The sequence below is a fragment of the Haemaphysalis longicornis genome, unplaced genomic scaffold, assembly GCF_048455015.1.
Source record: "Haemaphysalis longicornis isolate Haplotype H1 unplaced genomic scaffold, Haemaphysalis longicornis Haplotype H1 scaffold_27, whole genome shotgun sequence".
In the NCBI taxonomy this organism is placed as follows: domain Eukaryota; kingdom Metazoa; phylum Arthropoda; class Arachnida; order Ixodida; family Ixodidae; genus Haemaphysalis; species Haemaphysalis longicornis.
The window spans coordinates 296,022-314,082 of NW_027526325.1; the positions used below are offsets into that span (position 1 = coordinate 296,022).

The 18,061-nt window shown below is 48.3% G+C and overlaps 1 protein-coding gene across 2 annotated transcripts in view; it reads right to left on the minus strand.

Moving 5' to 3' along the window:
- Nucleotides 1–6,087: 6,087 nt before the first annotated feature.
- Nucleotides 6,088–18,061, minus strand: part of LOC144172915 (pancreatic triacylglycerol lipase-like) — a 356,275-nt gene continuing 344,301 nt past the window's right edge. The window contains exons 10-11 of one of the 2 annotated variants that reach the window (XM_077701504.1): nucleotides 17,018–17,137; nucleotides 6,088–6,362 (exon numbers count right to left, since the gene is read on the minus strand). In XM_077701504.1, coding sequence (XP_077557630.1) covers nucleotides 17,035–17,137 — 103 coding nt within the window. In that variant the 3' untranslated portion in view covers nucleotides 6,088–6,362; nucleotides 17,018–17,034. Of the gene's footprint in view, nucleotides 6,363–16,042; nucleotides 17,138–18,061 lie in introns of those variants that run through there. The other variant, XM_077701503.1, reaches the window with a different exon arrangement.

An 18,061-nucleotide genomic window follows, 5' to 3' on the forward strand; every position in this document is an offset into this window, starting at 1 on the left:
CACGAAAATAGCCACACAACAAATGGCACACTGCATGCAGAGAAGTATATCATTACAAAAACTAACACCATGAATACCGAAGTACGATGGCCAAAGGCAATTTCACTTGAAGCTACAGTTTGTACACGAACAGAACAAAGGGTCTTGCAAGTTATTTTGTACAACTTCATCTGCACAATGCGTTTGCTATATATTGGATGCACATGAACACACAAACACCAACATATTACTTAGATTTTAAACAATGCCGGGGTATTATAAAGCCCAAATATGACATCCACCGGATTCACGTGCACTCACCATAGTGGCTTTGTTGCACCTCAAATCTTACTGAAATTCCGCTCATTTATAACAAAGTCAAAAGAAGAGTGAAGTAAAAAAATCGAAGTAATTTTTTGTTTTTGCCGCCTCTGCCTCGTCGGTGCAGCTTTCCCCGGGATTCGCCGGAAACAGGATTTCGCGGCTCGCCCCATACTCTCTCAAAATCCGCCCCACCATGCTACTCTTTCTATTGTAAACTTTTATTGGACGCGTGTTTGGGCGCAGTACTGTTGAAACTTTACGTCAAGGAACGTCTTTTCCAACGATGCTATATCTTTGGATGCCTTTTTGAACTTTCGTGCGTTGTCCGTGTAGGTGACAGCCGGGAGTCCACGGCGAGACGTGAACCTTCGTAGGGCTAGAATAAACGCTTCACTCGACAGTCTTGAAACCAACTCCCAATACGACAGTCCCGTAACTGCACATGAAACAAGGCAATGTAAACTTTCGCAGATGAACCTGCAGTGCGAGCATAAAGAGGTCCAGCAAAGTCTATCCCTAGTACGTCGAAGGGATCCGAGGGGCGCACTCTATCACCACGTCCAGGGGCAACAAATGCGCTGGCTGGCCTTATTCGTCTCCTTATGCAAGCGTTGCATCTGCAAATTACCTTTTTTACTATTTGTCTTCCGCGCTGGACCCCGAGTCTCAGTCTTAGCTCGGTGAATGTGTCTTAAGTCCCGCCATGAAGGGCTTGTTGCTGGCAATGGCGAATGGCAAGTTCGGTGAACGCGTGAGAAGGTAGCAGTGAAAGAGGGTGCTTGACTTTCTCTTCTTCTTGCGAGAGCGTTAGCCTGCTTACTGCATGCATCAGTGCCGTTTTGTCCAGAAAAGGACTCAGCATCCGAATGCTTGATCGGTAGTGGAGAGGTGCTTGATTCCAGAGCTGTTCAAATTCCTCCGCGTAACTGTCTTGTTGAACAACGCCAATCCAATACAATTCCGCATCCTTAATGTCTTCCTCTGAGATGGATATAGATATCCGGTTAGGAACATTTCGACAATTTCTGATGAATCGCAGAATCCAAGCGGTGGTTCGGAGAATACAATACACGATGGAAACCGCGCGAAGTTCAAGATGGGATTCACATTCCTCACAAAGCAGATTTGCACACATCTCTGCCTTTCTTCGTGGACGTTTTTCAACCATATTTCTGAGTGTTCCGTAGGCCAATATGTAGGCCCTTTCAGTAACGTCGTGGGTCCATGCCACCAGCTCATCGGTTTTCAAAATGTGCAATGACACCCCGCGAGTGAGATGAACGGAAGGATTGCAATTTCCTGGACAATGCGTGAGTCAGAATTTCAATCACTCGATTTTTGACAAATTCCTTCCGTTGTGACGGTCTACCGGTAATCCAATGCAGAGTGATGCGGGAGTGTGTCCAAAATATAGCTTCGACGTTGCACTGTAATTTGGCAAGAGATGCTTCCAAAAAGTTTGACATCCGGGCCCGAGGAGGGCTCCGAGAAGCTCGACTCGCGGCAATGTCAACGTCTTCTTAGGAGGGACTGTTGACTTGGCCATCACCAGTTCTGTTTTCAGTTTCAGTTCCAGTTTACTTTCGTATTGAAAATACAGTGTGTAAAAACGCATATGCATATGCAGAAATGCATATACAGACGCAATTGTTGTCTTGAATCATTAAATAGGCGCACGCGTAAGTACAGTTCGCTTTTCTCGCTTTCCGTTCGTCTTTGAGATCCATAAAAAAACCTAACCTCACCTAACCCTAACCTAACGTAACCTAGCCTGAGCTAAACCAACGTAACCTAACCTAACCTAAACCTAAGTATAACCTAACCTAGCCTAGCCTAACCTAACGCAACCCAACCCACCACAACCCAACCCAACCTAACATAACAAAACCCACCCCAACCTAACCTAACCAGACATAACATCACCTTACCTAGCCTAACCTTACCTAACCTAATCTGACCTTACCTAACCTAACCTAAGCTCATTTACCCTAACCTAATCTAACCTAGCCAGAGTTGCCCACTCCCCAGTTCCAGACAATTTCCCCCACGGCTGAAGGCGGCCGCCTGGTCGTACATGGTTACAGCGGGCGACGGGAGACGGGCTTTAACCGGGAAACGTGCACTATTTCGGTTCCTCAGCGCGGGCGGTCCACTGAAATATCCACTGCGGACACGCAATAACTAACTGGTGACGTCGGTTCAATGACAACGTAGGGTGGACGGTAACGGGGAAGAAACTTTTCACTAAATCCTGCAGTACGAACAGGGGTACAAAGAAGGACGACGTCCCCTTTCGAGAATTGAATGGGTCGGTCTGTTTAGGCGTAGCGGGCCTTCCGTTCTTGCTGGCTTTATTGGGCGCCGCCTCAGGCCACACGTCGACAGTGACAGTAACGTCGAACTGTTTGTGAAAGGGTGAAATTAAATGTGAGAAGTAACGGTGGAACTAAAGGTGTGAAAGGGTAAGAACTAAAAATCTTCTCGTCATCCCCGTAGACCATGACGGAACTTTGGAAGAGCGCCACGACGACCCGTTTTCGGGACTTCTGGCCACAGCGTGCATTATCGGAAAAATCAAGGCGAAGTACTATCGACCCCGCCTTACAACTGATGTGTTCCACTACGTCCGGAGCTGCCGTAATCCGATAACAACGGAATTGTCGTTGCGACAGATTACAGTTTACTACGCAGAAACGGCCACTCTTCCGAGTGGGACAGCTCAAGAAGTCACAAATTTTTTTATAAACCAAGTTGCGCTCTGATATGGAGCCCCTGAAGTCCTGATCACGGACCGCTCAAGGCCTTTACTGCGGAGCTTATGCATCACGGATCACCAACACGGATCACCAGCAACACGGATCACGGACCAGCAGCACGGATCAGGAACACGGATTAGCAACACGGATCAGCAACACGGATCACCAAAGAACGACGGCGTAACACCCCAAATGAAGGGACTGACGGAACGTCTGCACAACACGACCGCGGATATGCTCCCTATGTACGTTGACGTTGACTTCGTCTTTCCGCGTGTCACCTTTGCGTACAACACGGCTATCCTGGAAACAACGCAGATAACACCGTCCGAGCTTGTCTACGAAAAGCGACCGACTACGATGCTTGACGCCATGTTTCCGCACGTACAAGACGACGACCTCAACCTTAACGTCGGAGTATACCTTCAGCATGCGAACGAGGCTCGCCAGCTCGCTCGAGTTCGTACAACGGACCAGCAGCTGGTGGATGCCGGCAGCTACAAGCTCCGACGCCGAGACGCCGAGTACCACCCAGGGGATCGTGTTTGGGTTTGGACTCCCATCCGACGACGCGGACTCAGTGAGAAGCTTCTGCGATGGTATTTCGGATCCTACGAAATTCTAAGACGTGTCGGCTAACTTACCTGAGAGGTGATCCCCGATGGTGATTCTGGATCATAACGACGACGCACGCGGCCCGAAGTCGTGTACGTGGTTCTTCTAAAACCTTACTACGCAACAGGATGGCCTTTTTTGTTTGTTTGGTCGGACTGCCTTTTATTTTAGCATCGGGTCGATGCACTCTGAGTGGTGGGGGGGGGGAGAGGGGAAGGGGCAGTATCGCGAATCATGCATTGGATTTGTTTATTTATGTATTATTACAGACCGGCTGCGCCGGGCCGTGTTATCTGTATTCCAAGTGTTGCGCGTGCTCCAGTCTTTCCTGCTTATGTGGCGTGGGCTATCTCATTTGACAGGGAGAATGTTTCGCCATAACGTAACTAGCCCAGAATAGTCTTCTTTGATATACTGCGTTCTCGATGTAATTCGGCCGTTCGACAAACACCTGCCCCGAAAGGTAAATGCCCGCAGAGCAGACGCCGCGGCTCGCAATTCACCGACACTCACCTACGCACGTCACTTTGTGGACTGCTGCTTTGCCGCATTTGTATTCTTGGAGTTCTAAGGGTAGCACAAGTTCGCTCGAATATATTTGTTTTTCCTTTTAAGAGAGCTGCGTCGTCATTGACTGCGTGGCAATATTCCTTCCCTGCAATATTCCTTCCCTGCTGGATTGACACTGCGTTAGTCCTAGTGTACTTGAAAACCATTATTCCCGTTTTTCAACTGCGAAAATCTAACCAGAGGCATGTGGCTTCCAGACCGCTTATATTTGTGAGCGGTGGCATATCGCTCGAGTTATCAGCTAAAAGAGCAATGTCGTCTGTGTATAACATTCCCGGTATACACTGTTGTAGCACTTCGCCTCGTCACATATGCACTAGTTCGGAGCCTAATTGGCTTTGTTCTAGTTTCTTTTCTAAACCTACGTAAAATGCAATCTGCAGTTCCCCAAGAATTTCATGTTATTCCATGAATGCCTGAATATCTGCTTTATTGCCTGCAATACGAATCTATACACCACTGACGTTAGTAGGAGTGGTCTGTAATAATCAATGCTTACTTTCTTGCGTCTGCCTTTATGTAATACATTTATCTTACATTCCAGCCAATCCTCTGGTATTTGCTTGGTTTGTACTCCCTTGTCTTTCGCAATCATAAACGATGCCTTACTTTTTGGTCCAAGCAGGTTTATCAGCTGCGTTGGTATTCTGTCCAAGCCCACTGCTGTTTTGGGGAAAACTTTTCCTGTGCATTTTTTCCAATCAAGGTTGCTTTTTTTGCATTTTTTCCGATCAAGTGCAAGGTAAGCCACTTCTGGTCGCTTCCTAAGCTGCCTCGTTTTTATCTATCGTCATTTCCCCCACTCTTTCGTATACTGTTTCGGAGACTAGAATATACTCTATGCTGGGAAGTCTGTTACCCCTCTGCCACGTTATTTGTCCGTCACACTTGTTTTTTGTGTTTACTATTACAAGCCGGTTTTCCTGACATAAAACCATCAATAGAGAACTTTCTTGGTCTGTGTATCCATGCAAATCTTCTATTTGGTAATTCATATCTCCAACTAAGATTATTTCACCCGAATCTTTGAGCTCGTTGATGTCTCTTCTCAAACAGTTTACCATTTTCTAATTTTCCCCTCTAGCTCGGCTTCCAGTCTACGGATACATAACTCCTAACCACGTATTTTTCCCCACTATAGTGTGTCTAACCCATAGACGCTCTTAAAGAACTTTCATGCACTCTCTGCCAGTCGGTCCCTTGCTTAATAAGCATACCAAGGCATCCACCTCCCTTCATTCCCGCGGTCCTGTTGCATCCTTCCCAGGCATAATTGTCTTGACAGGTGGGGCTTCAAGGTCTTGGAGGTGAGTCTCGGCTAAGGCGTACGCGCTTATTTCTTCCTCGTTTAGTTCGCCTTGAATTTCCACCCACTTTATGCCAGACTTTATGCCGCCCTTCATATGGAAGTACCCGATTAAATATTTTATTAAAGATAATAGTCTTTCTTGGGCTACTTAAACCCATAAATGTTGGTCTGTCTATATGTCTGTCTGTCCGTCTGTAACTCGATTCAGCCATCCGGCCAAAGTAAGATACTTACTGAGCAATAGTCTTATATACTCACAGCCAAATGTAAACGTCTAAGCCCGGTTTATATGTCCATATTTGTCAACTTTGCTGAACATTACGCAAATATAAGACAGGACACGATTATGACAGAAAAACACAGGAAAACAGATGAGATTAAGTAGTTTGCGGGGATAAATTTGTCAGAGTTGGCACAGGACCGAGGTAATTGGAGAATAATGGGAGAGGCCTTTGCCCTGCAGTGGGCGTAGATAGGCTGATGATGATGAAGACAGGATATTAGCACACAAGGGATATTTACAGTGTTCCTTTATTTAGAAATTCATGGATGTTCGGTTTTTCTATAGCACATGACATTCAACATCTACTGCAGAACAACGCATACCGCCTGCTGTTGCCCGCGCCACCTCCTGGCGGCCTATGAGAAATAACGCGGCAACAGCAAAGGAAGGTTCCGCTGGCTAGGTTTCACGTTCTGCTTGGAACGCACGTGGAGTACGGCCACGCGGTTCTCTAAACCTTGTAGTCGGCCGCATCGATTCACGCGCGTCTCCGCCGTACTGCAGCGCTGGCATCGAGGAACCCGGCCTGTAGCAGTGGAACACGGTAAATTCAAATCGCCTTGAGTAAACCTTTAGTGTGTTTACATTGGGATGAGCGCGACAGAACAGGTACAGCATTAGAGGTCAGCGGGAATACGAAGACGGGCATTTCTTTGGCAAATGTCTATAAAGCCTATGGTATTTTGACCACATTTGAAACGAAAGGAGCAGATACGCGGCCAATTTTTTCATTTTCCCCCTGGTTGTTCCACTTACGGGGTATATTTATGTCTTTTACTAAAATCTTCGCTCTATTCTTTCCACTAAATCGCTTTGTCGACACGTCTCAGATATGGCTATAGGATCTTCGGTTAGCTCTACGCCTCGCTGCTTCCCAGCGTTGACAGTGCATACGTCCCTCGCTTCCCATTTCTCACCTAGTTTGCCATCCTTAGCTTCGTGAAGCCAGCTGAAAGAGCTACCACTCTGCCACATAAGCGCCACCATAACTTGTTTCCTAGCCTGGTGCTGACGTGAATCGAGTCCCACTGAGAAGCTTGCCTGTGTCCAATCCTGCCCGCTACCCTGTTCACGTCAACAAATTTAAATTAAAATTCCCGGCCTCGTCTTATCTCGCTATCACTGAGATAGAGACGAGATAGAGGGCGAGTACTGCCGGTTCGGTGTGCACTCACTGCTTTGACACCTCCGGCACGGTGCAGACTGCAATGAGCACATTTGGGGCCGTCGGCCGCAGGTCGTTTACCCCATTCGCTATCTCGTGGCCAAGTTTTCCTCCACCTCCTCCAGAACAGCGTTAAGCCTCGCAGCAATCACCACAAGGTTTCTAGCTTTTCTGGGAAAGGCCAACTGCCCCTTTGCTTTTGTCATTTCAATCTGCATCGTCTGACTTGGGATACAGCAGACCTCCACACGCGTATCCCCCTCCACCCTTTCAATTACAGTAGCGCTCCTCTTCGTTTTGGAGTCTACCGCAATGATTACAACGGTATCTGCCAGGTGGTGCTCATTCCAGGTACCCTGCTTTCTTACTGGTTTCGTTTGCTATCTTGCAGCCCTTAAGGGTAGATTTTGCCTCTGCAACCTTCCACCTTGTGCGTCACCTAGGTGCATGCCGCCTCTCCGCTGCCTGGGGAGAAGTGTTCGTACATTTTTTGGCGAAATGGCTATCCTTTTTTGCGTCCTGTCAGCTGCTTCCAACTTTCCCTCAACGGCCCTGCGTTCATCGCGTTCGTTACTTAGCGCTGCCTCAAGTCGTGTAATCCGCTTAGCTAACGCTGAGTAATCCGCTTCTACGCGTTCTAGCCGCGACACCACTATGCATAAACGACACTTACCTGTCCCTTCGTCTACTTAGCCGCCTTTCCGCTGAAACTCCTGTGCATCTACTTGCCGCGGACAGCTTCCACACTACCGACTTTCTACGCGTGTTCGTCATTTTGGCTGTAAATCCGACACAACCAGAAAGTTCTTTACTGCAGTACAAGCCGTTGCTGGAGCACAAAAAAGCACGAGCCCTGAGGTGGACTGCCTGCCGACCACTCCCGCACAATTATAATGATGATGATGATGGTGATGATGATGCTTAGCTGCTTTTCCTTTGTAATAGTGTGGCGTTGCAGAAAGACCTTAGTCGTAACGGCACTGTACAACCACCATTATCCCAAACCACAAGGTGCCAACTGCCGGTAACAAATAAAACCGCTGTTTACCATCTGAGAGACATCGAATCTGGGGATATCATGCCTGCGGTTTGAAACATCAACGACACCGCCCTCCTTGTTTGCATTTTGAACAGGTTGCATGAGACCTAAGCACTTACGACCAAAGTGCAAGAAAGATTTGACATGAGCGTGTAGTCAGCAGCTAGAAAACCAAAAGCTGCGTATACTTTCAGAAATTCAATATTATTCATCGCTATTGTCGGCCTTCCGAAGTATCAAAAAACAGCGTTTTAATGGTTACTTGGCCAGACTCGCGAGTCCAATCACCATCGTGACTACTACGGTGTGCGCCCACTGACTGGAAGGTCGCGCTACCCATCACGCCACGCTGGTTTGCGGCCGCGAAGTGCCGCGCGATATGAGCGGTGCAGCATGATAACTGCGGTAACGATGTGTGCCTGATGCCAGGGTTATGATAGTGCGCTGCACCTCTATGTGCATCCATTCATCCGCGAAGGCTATGCCTACCAAATTGAAATAATGTCACACAAATCTCGTTGGTTCACGGATTTCCTATTTTATCCCACAAACGCAAGTGCATTTCCTTACTTTGCTACGTGAAATATCCGCGCAAACGGACCGTAACCGAGAAGTGCTTTAGTACATGTAGGAGGGCCGCCTCTGCCTCCTACCGCCCCCAAATGTGCCACTGCTTATCAAATTCAAGAGCCATGAAGATAAAATACAAGTTTAGTTCATTGAACATGTGTATTTATTTGTCTCTAACACAACGACACCAGTGTTATCGCAACTTCAAATGACTATTGGAGATTCTCAGAAAAGCTGAGAAGCAGTGGCGATCCCCCCCCCTTTCCGGTGACATCGCTATGACGTCACATATCTAACTACTGGCGGCTCTGGTTAGGTCTGATTGTATTTTTGTAATACGAACGTGTAGTTGAAACACTGATAACTATTTTAGCGCTAGCCTCAATTGTGCTACCGCTGCCGCTAATACGCCGGTTGTTTCACATTTCTTGCATTTTTTGTTAAAAACGTATTTTCTTTTCCTGGCCTTTTTAAATAAAGCTCGGATGAATACGAGGTGTGGAGGTGTTCGGTTTTTCCGCTTTCTTGAAAAAAAGTAATTTGTCACATGTGCGTTGATGAGTCGATTTCTATGTTTACTTTACCTCTCAAATTCAGGAACTCGAACGTTCGTCGGTTTTAGGATCTAGCATGAAGAATTCATCAGTCATGACGGGTGAAAACCATTACCCCTCCTAAGGGCGTCAGTCCTACGCCTTTTCTCGAGCAGGCAGCAGGCTCAGTTTCTTCATGGTAAGAAAAATATCATGATAATCATGAACAACAACAGCCTATTTAGGCCTACTACAGAACGAAGTCCTCCCCATTGACTTCCACTCCCTTCTGTCCTGCGCTTCCGGGGTCCATAATGGTCTTTGCCTCCAACGTTTCTTACTTCATTCCTCCACCGAGTTCCCCTTCTTCTGGTCCCAACTCTCGGCGTCCATTTTGTTGGTCCTGCGGTCCACCGGTTGCCAGTTTGTCGTACTGCAGCAAGGCCCGCCCAAGTTCATCGCGTTTTCCTAACTTGAACTACAATATTTCTATTCGAGTTTACTCCCTGGTCCACCTTGCTTGTTTTGTGTCCCTAAGCGTTACGCCTGACATTATTCGCCCCATGGCTCTTTCAGTGGACCTACGTTTGCTTCATAGTTGTTTAGCAACGCGCCAAGTTTCCTCTCCGTATTTCATCACTGGCAGAATGCATTGGTTTAATACCTGTTTTTTAGGGATAGAGGTAGCCTAATTAGCTGCGAGTTCTTGCCGAATCCACCCCAACCCATTCCTATTCTGCGCAGTATCTTCTTCTCGTGGTTGGGATCAGCATTGACTATCCGGCGAAGGTAGTTATATTTTTCTACCTGTTTTAGTATTTCGTCACCTATGCTGAAAAAAGGTGCATTAAGCTTTTATTTCTCATTACTTTGGTTTTATTCGTATTTTTATATTTACCCCATGAGATTTTCCCAGTTTTCCCAGTCAAGCCTCCCGAGTACCCTGTCCAGCGCATGCTGTAAACAATATAGGTGAGATGGTATCTCCTTGGTGCAGTCCTTTTCGGAAGGAAATCTATCACTATGTTTGTCAAAGGTTTGTGAAACTCTGATGTCACTGTGCATGAAGGCCCGAGTACAGCGGCGTCCAGGCTTGCCCGTGGGCTTGCGCAACGTGCGTAGCTGCCAACACAAAAAACCAATGTAGAAATCGCACGCGCCTACTACACTCCCTACTGCGAAAATTGGGTGCAGCACGAACTCCGGGCTTCTCGGTCACGCCACATAGCCGCTGGAGCGAACGCACTACAGCGCAAGATACTCTGGCATTATCCCGCAGCGGTTCACCGCCACCCAAACATGTTGTTGAAATCGCCTGAACCTCCTGCGCAAATGTGACGTGGTTCATATGAGCCACGGAACAAGGAAGAGAGAGAGAGAGAGTTTAAAGAAAGAAAAAATTCCCCCGCATTTCCCCGAAGGGAAGTATGAGGAAGTGCGAAGCACGGGGTGATGATATCAGGGGGAGTTTGTTGAAGTTTGGTGGCATTTTGCCCGTTAGTTACATTAACACCCCCTCGTGATCACGGAGAGGAGGCGCAGTCACGTGAGAGAATGCAGAACTAGCGGGTTTGTAGTATCACGGGTACACCACGCAGTTATCAAGCCGCTATAACGCCGCTGAGTCACCAACGCACGCCGCTGACGACGTAGTTTGAATGCGTTAAAGATATAAGGCGCGTTACTAACACTTACATCACCGTCGCGTCCGTGGCTTAGTCGGTAGAGCGTCGCGCTGCGGCCGCAAAGTCCTCAGATCGACACCTGGCGCCGGATGCTGTTTTTTTTATATAGTGTAGTGGCCTGGCTGGCGCGCCGAGAGAGGGTGTTGCGAGCTGGAGAGTAGTAAAGGGGCTTTAGGAGAGTAGGCGAGGGGGGAGAGGAGGCGCTATGCGAGCGCCCTCACGCGTCGGAAATCCGGCGCCGTTGCTAGGCACGGTAGCTAGCTCCGTTGCTAGGCTGCGGACGGAGGACGGCGGTGGAAGCAGGAGTAGGCCCGACTAAGTAGTGCTTCGCACTTAAAAAGGCAGCGAGCAGGACGCTGAAGGACCTGTGTACGTGCATGACGCAGGGCGTGGTGGGCATGCGTGGCGCGCTTAGGCATGCTGCCCTCCTCCTCACCCTTACGCCACACACTTTCCTGCCCTCGGTTTTCTTTTAGTTCGCTCGTTTACGAGGCCGACGAATGCGCCAAACCCACAGCAGCAGACAATTAGTGATGCGGAGTAGTATACCGAGCACACGTGAGACTAGTAAAGTAAAATGGTAAAAGATATTGGAAAGCCTGCAAATCTTCCGCTACACGACGTAAGCGATATCGAACGGGGTGTACTAAGAAGATAGTATCCGTTGTGTTAACTGCCCGTCACAAATAAGGTGGTGTCATAAAACTAACTAGAGGCAAGGCTTTAGTCGCACAGGCAAGTAGTCGGTTTGCCCCCGAACGGAAGGCTCTGTGGGGATAGAGGAAAAAAAATTACGCACCTCCACGAAGTGAATCATGACGAGTGAGCGAAGCACTGGAAATCGTTCTTACCGTAAATCACCTGTAAGAATGCTTACTGCTGCTAAAACCATTTCCAATTCAATCCAATCCAATTCAATTCAATCCAATCCAATCCAATTGAAATCCTATTCAATCCAATCCAATGCACCTCGCGCACGCGCAGTACGGCTCTCTCTCTCTCTCTCTCTCTCTCTCTCTCTCTCTCTCTCTCTCTCTCTCTCTCTCTCTCTCTCTCTCTCTCTCTCTCTCTCTCTATCTCTCTTTCTCGCTTTCTAACCTTTCCTGAACCTTTTCTTTGGTTCTTGTTAACCTTTTGTGTGCCTTTTCTTCACAGATATTTCGATTTACACGGTTCTGTACGTGTCTCGCTCGCTCTCTCTCTCTCTCTCTCTCTCTCTGTCTATCTATCTATCTATCTATCTATCTATCTATCTATCTATCTATCTCGCTCTCTAACCTTTCATGAACCTTTTCTTTGGTTCTTGTTAACCTTTTGTGTGCCTTTTCTTCACAGATATTTCGATTTACACGGTTCTGTGCGTCTCTCTCTCTCTCTCTCTCTCTCTCTCTGTCTCTCAACTTTTGTGAAACTCTTATTTGGTTCTTGTTAACCTTTTGTTAACCTTTTGTTCCCAGATGTTTCAATTTAAACGGTCCTGTGCGTCTCCCTCTCTCTCCTCTGTCTCCCTAACGTTTCGTGAACCTTTTGTTTTGTTCTTGTTAACCTTTTGTGAACCTTTTGTTCCCAGATGTTTCTATTTACACGGCGCTGTGCCGTGAGCACGAATACCAGACACCGGACGGAAAACCTCGGTTTTGGGGTGCTTCACCCCTACAATTAAGCCCCAGATGGCGTCCGGAGCAGCGCGGGACCGATAATCGAGGAGGCAACCGTCATAAACAAGGTGCTGTGATGCCATAAGGGCCCGGCGAGAAGGTGGGCCGCCATGACGTCGCCTCTTTGTACTGCGAAGCTATAGTTAACTCGGTAGCCTGCGTCAAGACTACCCAAACGCTGGCCCATGGGAAAGCCCAAGGATCAAATAACCGGAAACAGGTTAGAGCACGTTGGAACACGAGGTAAATACCGTTCTAAAACGTCTTGCATCGCTCGTCAACGCTCCACAGCGGGAAAGAAACATGAGGTATACCTGAAGCAAAAGCAAGAATACATAATCAAGAGTACCATAGCCCTTTTCAACACAGATTATATTGCGTCTTGCCATTGTGAAAGGGAAAAAAAACACGCTGCGCGGAAAAGACTTAGCCGAACAGAGGCGAAAACAATGCGCACAAGAACAGACGAAGTTGGCCGAGTTTTTCTAAGGTCAACGAGAAGTAATCCTAAAGGAAACGACCTGCGCTACCTCAACAGGCGGCGCACGAGTGGTACCAGTGGGAAGTTGGATCGGACCCAGGAAACTCACTTGCAAAGGATCGACTACGGGAGGAGAAGGAACAGCTGGGTGTCAGCATGCGCGAAGGCAGATAAGCGCGCAAAAGGATGAAAGGGTGGAATCAGCAGTTCCACGCTGACGCTTGCGCATTCATTACACCATAAGCGGTGCCTAAGGGTCAGCAAGGCTTGGGAGAGCGCTAGTTGGTATTTTAACGTCTTGAAGTGCAGAGGTGCACTGCCTGGCCCGAAAAGTAGAACAGAGTGAATAACACAAAAACAGACAAGGTGAGGCGCGAACTATCAACTGTTTATTATGATGTGAAGGGGGGCGGTTATATATGATGGACATAAAAAAAAACACACGCCGAAAAATAAGAATAAAACGCAACACGTGACATGATATCATTCCCCACTTAGGAAACCTATTTTACGCCATCAGAGTGTCTTCTTTGGCGAGTTGGTCATTGATCGTGTACGTAAGCGCGAAATGAACAAGGACGAACGAAGCGCCGTGTCGCGTTGACTTCGTTCGTCCTTGTTCATTTCGCGCTTACACTATTTCACGCGCCGAAAGCCGGATTGAAGGGGCGCTAACTCAATCTCACTCCACTCCTGACAACGTTGCATATGCTTCGTAGATCTCGCGGGTAATCCTGTCTTTGGAGCGGAACAATATGGCTGTCCCCTCAAAATCGGGCGAACAACTCTTATCGCAACTCTTAAACATGCGCGGCCAAATTTCCACTCGCCGCCAGTTGCGCGCCAGAATTCTGATTTTCCCGTAATCTGTCGTTTAGACAGCGGCCTGATTGCCCCATGTAAAAGTTACCACAGGTGTAATTCACTCTGTTCTACGTTTTCGTGTCAGGCAGCGCACATCTGCACTTCAAGATGCCTAAGGGACGTTGCCGAGGAACATTTCTTTAACATTCTTGGAATATGTTTTAACGTTCCTTATTTAATTAGATCACTTTTGTCGTGACAAGCCAGTCGTCGTAATCAAATAAACTTGTATACCACCATCACAGCTTCTGCAAACTGTCAGCCCACTAATAAACAAAATTGCCGGAAAGCGTACATATGTACTGGAAAGTTTCCAGGAAGCTACGCAGCGGGTACGTTGCCTTGTGAAATCCACATGTGACCTCGTAGAGCGCTGCGTCTGGGACGGCATCGCTACAGCGTACCTAGTTTCTAACGTGCCCATCCGATATAATCACTATTGGCCGCGAGGCCCACCACTGGAAAGGCTGGCGCTGCGATCGTTTTGAGGTCACTTGTAGGATCACCGTTCCTACCTTGCTGCACAGTTGGCTTGCAGCGCGTGACACTTAGCTTAGGACGCGCGTTCTAAAAGTATTTTCGTGTTAACTTCCGTCGTTTGAAGTTAATTATCAGTGCGTCAAGCGCAGTTTGACGTCATGGGGATTTTATAACCGTATCAACTGTGGTACATTCTCCGCAAACAACTTGAGCGTGGTGGCGTACGTGTGCGACCGAAGCATAAACTGCGGCTCGTTTCCCCGATCAACAATGCCGACTACGATGATTGCCAAGCTAAGTTTCTACATTTCTCTTGTTTGCAACAAATGCGTAAAGCAAGAAATCATGAAGCGTTTACTGCTCGCAGAAACGCTCCGCGCACACGCTGCCTTGCCTGCCCGCACGGCCGACGGATAAGCTCGAACCGACGCAGGTCGCGGCAGCAACAACTTGTCGCCGCTTTTTAAAATCACGCTAGTTGTGGAAACGCAATTCATCAGTGGTGAATGTGGATGTTACAGTGGTGAAAAATTGTGCTAGGTAGTGTCATTAGCTGCGGTTTTCAAAGCGATGCTCAAATATCTGTCGCGATCTGCGCCGTCCGTCCCCGAAGGTCGGTCCCGGCACCGCCAGCCCATTCACGCACGCTGCGGCGAGCAGCCGAAGAATATGTGCCTGCGCGCAAGCATCGGCCGAGGCCGTGGCAGGTTCTTCATCATCGATCGCTTAAACGGACACGGATACAAAGTTACACATACAAGAAAGAGGGTGACAGTGAAGTGAAAAGTTGTATTAGGGGCTCTCATTCGCAACTGTAACGATAGTGGCAAGGAAATATCTGCCGCGACGTTAAGCCTAAAGTTCCCAACATTCGATAACGTGCATCCGAAGTCGGCGGCGAGCGGTTCGAGAAGACCCTTTCGTCGCGCGCGCGCGTGTCGCCGTTGGCTTCCCCCATCACTTTGGGGGCCCCCAACGCTCGGTTCTCCTGTTTTAAAACTCCCAATTACCCTGATTCATTAACGACGTGTTTTGCCTCGTACACAGCCTCGCCTTCTGTGAGCAATCGTAAGGTTCATTGATGCTAGAGGAAGGCAGGCTCACTGTGACATAATAGAGCCCACGTTACAATTATACATTCCTACGCCGAAGTCCTAATGAAAACTAAATATAGCCATGTCCAAACCCGCTCGCAGGAGTTGAAAACTCGCGTTCGTATACCATTAATACATTGCGGACAAGTTGTCGCGGAAAGTAAACATATCAGCCTGCAGAGTACCGGCTACGGCAGTGATCGTTAATCAAATCCGGGAATAACTATGAAAAACATTGTAGGGGTAATAGGCACTGCTTAAGCCAAAGTGCGCATCATAGCAGTACTTTTAAGCATGCGGGGCGAAGCAATCCGATCACCGTTCTCACGTAGTCATTCATATACCAGGCAAGGCAAGCAGTAGGCGCGGTGAGATCACAAGTGAGCGACGCGCTCCCGTTGCTGCTACAAGGTGTTTCTTTGCACACACAGTCTCGTACATATCACGTCGCAAGTATTTCATAATGAATTTACAGTGTACTTTTCTCGGCATCAGTAGCATCGTCCTTGGCGTTAGCTGGCTGCGTAAGAGCTGTGGGGCGCGGCGGTGTCGCAGGAAAAAAGCGAGTCGCTGATTGCCCGCCCTGATTATTCGGGTTGCAGACAACTTTTTTGGGTAATTTGCATCAAATCCACAAGGAGCGGGGGGGCACGGTGGCCACAGACACACACACACACACAAAAGCACGCGGCCGCTTACGCACAGGAAATGGGTTGTAGCAGACGACAACCCGACCCGGCGTCCAACAAGTGACGTCATTCGTAGATGGCGCCATGGTATGTCCTCGGGGCCAATAAAACACTTAGCATGTAAACGTTATCAGCAATGCGGTTTTGAGTTTCCTCCTTGCCAACTCAGAGTGCGGCCGCGTTTTCCGTGGTACCTTTAATGCCGCGCACCGGTACAAACGGCTGGCCACAAAATACGCACAAGCAAGCAGAGTATGCACATACGACAAGCCCGTAGAGTAGATAGCTCGCTTGCCAGTAGAAGCCGCACTTCCACTGTACCAGCTGCTTCTTTTGCTGGGCCCAAGAAGATTACCCAGGCGCATAAAGCTATCTTTTTGGTCAATGGTAGCGCGCCCGGAACGCGTGGGACAGCATTGCAAAACAATAAAACAATCTGCAATAGAAACACTCTCAAATACGGCGATGCGCTCTAAGCGAGTTAAGGAAATGCATACACAAAGACAAAGGGCAAAATGTATCTCTTCGCTCTTATTTATCGAGAATGTGGGCTCTGCCCGTGACTTCCGAATATTCACCGTGGAAACTGACTCACACAGTCCTCATCTGCAGTCGCACTGTGTGCTCCACCACGGAAACAGGTTTATATCATGTAGCCTTCTAAGTTGAAAACGACAATTTCACTGTCTCCAAGGGCGCGGTGCCTGTCACTGCATTACCAAAATTAGCCGAGCGAACCGGATGACCGAGTTGACAATAAATAGTACCTTACCTGACCTGAGTTCATACCTTGCACGGCGCGTATCAATCGATGCTATGAGACCGACCGAAGCTTTGTGGGCTAATGCTAGACAGTCGGCAGCCTTTGCACCAGGCAGATTTACAACATTCGATACGATGCCCTGTAACACATGGTGGCGTACACAAACGTCGTGGTGCATCAGGTAGACGTAGTGCAGGCTGCCAGCGTGAGAATGGACAGCCGGTTGCGCACCGTGGTGCTCCCCACGGGACAGAAGAGCTTGGAGGCCGTGATCTGCTCCCTGCGAGAGAGAAGTCACATTTCATTTGTTCTCAGTTAAGGCATAAAGTTGGGCTAGTTGGTTATCTGACTGCATTTTACTAGCGAAAAATAGACGCGGACGAAGAAGAAGTACACAGGACACTCGCTAGTGTCCTGTGTACTTCTTCTTCGTCCGCGTCTATTTTTCGCTAGTAAAATGCAGTCATTTGTTCTCGTCTCCGGCTCGGCTCCGGGAGGATGTTGAGTTTACCACGGCAAAGGGCACGGCGGAAAATACCACGCGCTCTAACAACGGTAGAAGAAGAGGACGACGAAGCAGGCGAGCAGCGGGGATTGCGCATGAGCACGCAATGAAGGAGAAAGAAGTCGTTCGATCTTGCAGCAAGGCTGTCGGCCTCTTTACTGTCTCTACACAGAGTGATGGGTTGGCATGCTAAGTATTTCCGGTCAGTTATGGCCACACCACAGCAAGAGTGTGTGCAGACATCCCTGTCCTTTCTAAATGCCATAAAAATATTCGGGAAATTTGTGTGTCTGCAGTTCAAGTGCGTTTCCTGAACACACATTGCATTTGGTTGATTGGAGTGTAGTATGTCGTACACATTGTCAAGATTATCAAGAAGGCCTCTACAGTTCCAATGTACAATATTTTCATTTCTCGTTATTAGGTCTGCACAGCTACTGGAGTGTTGTTATTTATGTAAGGTCTTTCGGGGCTTGGACTCTTGGATGGTTTTTTTAAACTTCTCTGTTGTCCTGGACACCGCAGCCGTTCCCTTCGGTGCGACGCAGGCAGGAACGGTCCGACGTCCATCTCATTTTCAGATGTCCGACGGGTGCCTGGCGGACCGGACCCCTTGAACTTGGCAGCCTTTTCGGTGCCCTTCGCTCGAGACACAACCACTGAGGGCGTCAGGGGTGCCACGGTTGGCACAGGCGGTGC